At 44.8% G+C, this 1,784-nt stretch overlaps 1 protein-coding gene across 1 annotated transcript in view; it reads right to left on the reverse strand.

Annotated features, from left to right (window-relative positions):
- Positions 1–395: 395 nt before the first annotated feature.
- LOC119590700 overlaps positions 396–1,784 on the reverse strand; it is a 3,175-nt gene continuing 1,786 nt past the window's right edge. The window contains 3 exon segments of the mRNA XM_037939387.1: positions 396–905; positions 1,067–1,266; positions 1,268–1,303. Coding sequence (XP_037795315.1) covers positions 446–905; positions 1,067–1,266; positions 1,268–1,303 — 696 coding nt within the window. The 3' untranslated portion in view covers positions 396–445.

Consider the following 1,784-nt stretch of genomic DNA (forward strand, 5'->3'; position numbering starts at 1 on the left):
TTTTACTGTTAGACCCAGGGAACGTAAGCATTTGTGTTTGGAGGATCACATGACTTCCCTTGTTCCCTGTTGACCTCCCATGGTCCTTTCTGATCTCTCTTGACCTCCCTTTGTCTCACTTGACATCCCTTGATCATGGTGCAGCTACTTTTTAGAAGCGTGACACAGGTCGTTGGTTGGTTGTAGCATCAATCACGTGACAATGCGGTGGTTGGGCGCCATCTTAACCAACTATATGACTAGAATCTTGGTGATGTGCAGGAATGTCTGTTTGCGTCTTCCATATTTGTTTTCTAATTTATATTGTTCACTTCGGTAAAATATTGTATAATTGAAGAAAAGGAAGGAGACATAGTTAATGTTTGATCTAAACTTGTAGCGGTAAATCCAATTGCCACCTTTATCTCTAATTTTATTTATTCATTTATTTTAATCGTTAAGATAATTAATGCAGGAAAACTTTTACACCTACTATCAATGTCTGTGTAATACTTCTCCATCCGGGCAGCTGGGAGAAGAGTCTCTTGGAACTATCGTTGTAATCCTCGACAAACGCGTGAGGGACAAGTCCTTGCTTGTCCTGGAGGCAAGAAAAAACCCGCAGGGCCAGTCGAGCTAATCCTCGCCGACGGTGGCTCTCCACAGTGTAAAGCATCCCAGTGGTGCCGTAGAAGGTGAGTGCCACCCATGCCACGGCACTCTCTTCGTCCCCAGCCCGTTGCAGGGACGTCGGCTCCACCCTGTGGCCCTCCCCGACGTCCGCCTCGTACACGCCGACGTTTGTGGGATGATGGGCGAAGGAGAGGAGTTTGCTCACGTCAACGTACTTGTTGTATTGCCATGCCGCATGCAACTGACGCACACCTCTTTCTCCCAGGCGGCAGACTCGCATCCCCGCGGGACATCTGGAAACAATCAAAATGAAAAATAAAAGTAGTCGTTTCAGGGGAAGGAAACGATGTTACTCAGTCATCAAAAATAATCACCAAAAAAATAACACTCTTCAAAGCGTACAACACGATTTTCCATTTATCCTTATCTACAAAAACATCACAACAACCCTCACACAAGGTCCTCCTCGTCGTCCTCCTTCGAGTAGAGGAACGTATCGACGAACTGGAAGTCCCCTTGCCCATCTGCTCGGCGATCCACCAAGGCCCTGATCCCCTCGGCCATGTAGATGGGGAGGTGGAGGAAGAAGAACGGCTTCGTCCAGTCAATGAGTCTTGTCTTCTCCAGGCCTTCCATCAACAAGCCAACGGCGGACCTCACAGCAAAACAGCGTCACAGTGTCTTGTTCACCCTTAAAGGAAAAAACGAAATGCTTCAGGGTGTATTTGCAGAGTCGGATAAAAACAACTAGATATGCTAACCCCTTTAGTACTTTGGACTTTTGCTCAGGCCCCCAGTGATGCGGACGTCGCTCGAATTTCTTCGGAGTCCAAGGTCGGAAGTCAGTTTTTCCTTTCCTGAGAATGGAGTATAGTTCTGCTAGTTTACATCATGTTGCAAGTGCTTAATGGAAATTGCGAAGTGACGGAAGTGACCCAATTTGTCATCAAGGCGCCCATAAAATTATTTGTCATGATATCAGTTACACCATTATTCATTTTCTTTATGCAAGTAATACTTGGGAATATTTTTTAGGTTTTTATGATAAGTTAATGTTCACTGTGAATCATAAAATGGACTAAAACACGATCCAAAAGAAAAAGTAACTGATTTTTCTTTTTCAAGAACTACGAACTCCCATACTTGAGCAGGAATTCAGGGTTAATAATTGA

Source organism: Penaeus monodon, chromosome 27 (assembly GCF_015228065.2).
Source record: "Penaeus monodon isolate SGIC_2016 chromosome 27, NSTDA_Pmon_1, whole genome shotgun sequence".
Classification (NCBI taxonomy): Eukaryota; Metazoa; Arthropoda; class Malacostraca; order Decapoda; family Penaeidae; genus Penaeus; species Penaeus monodon.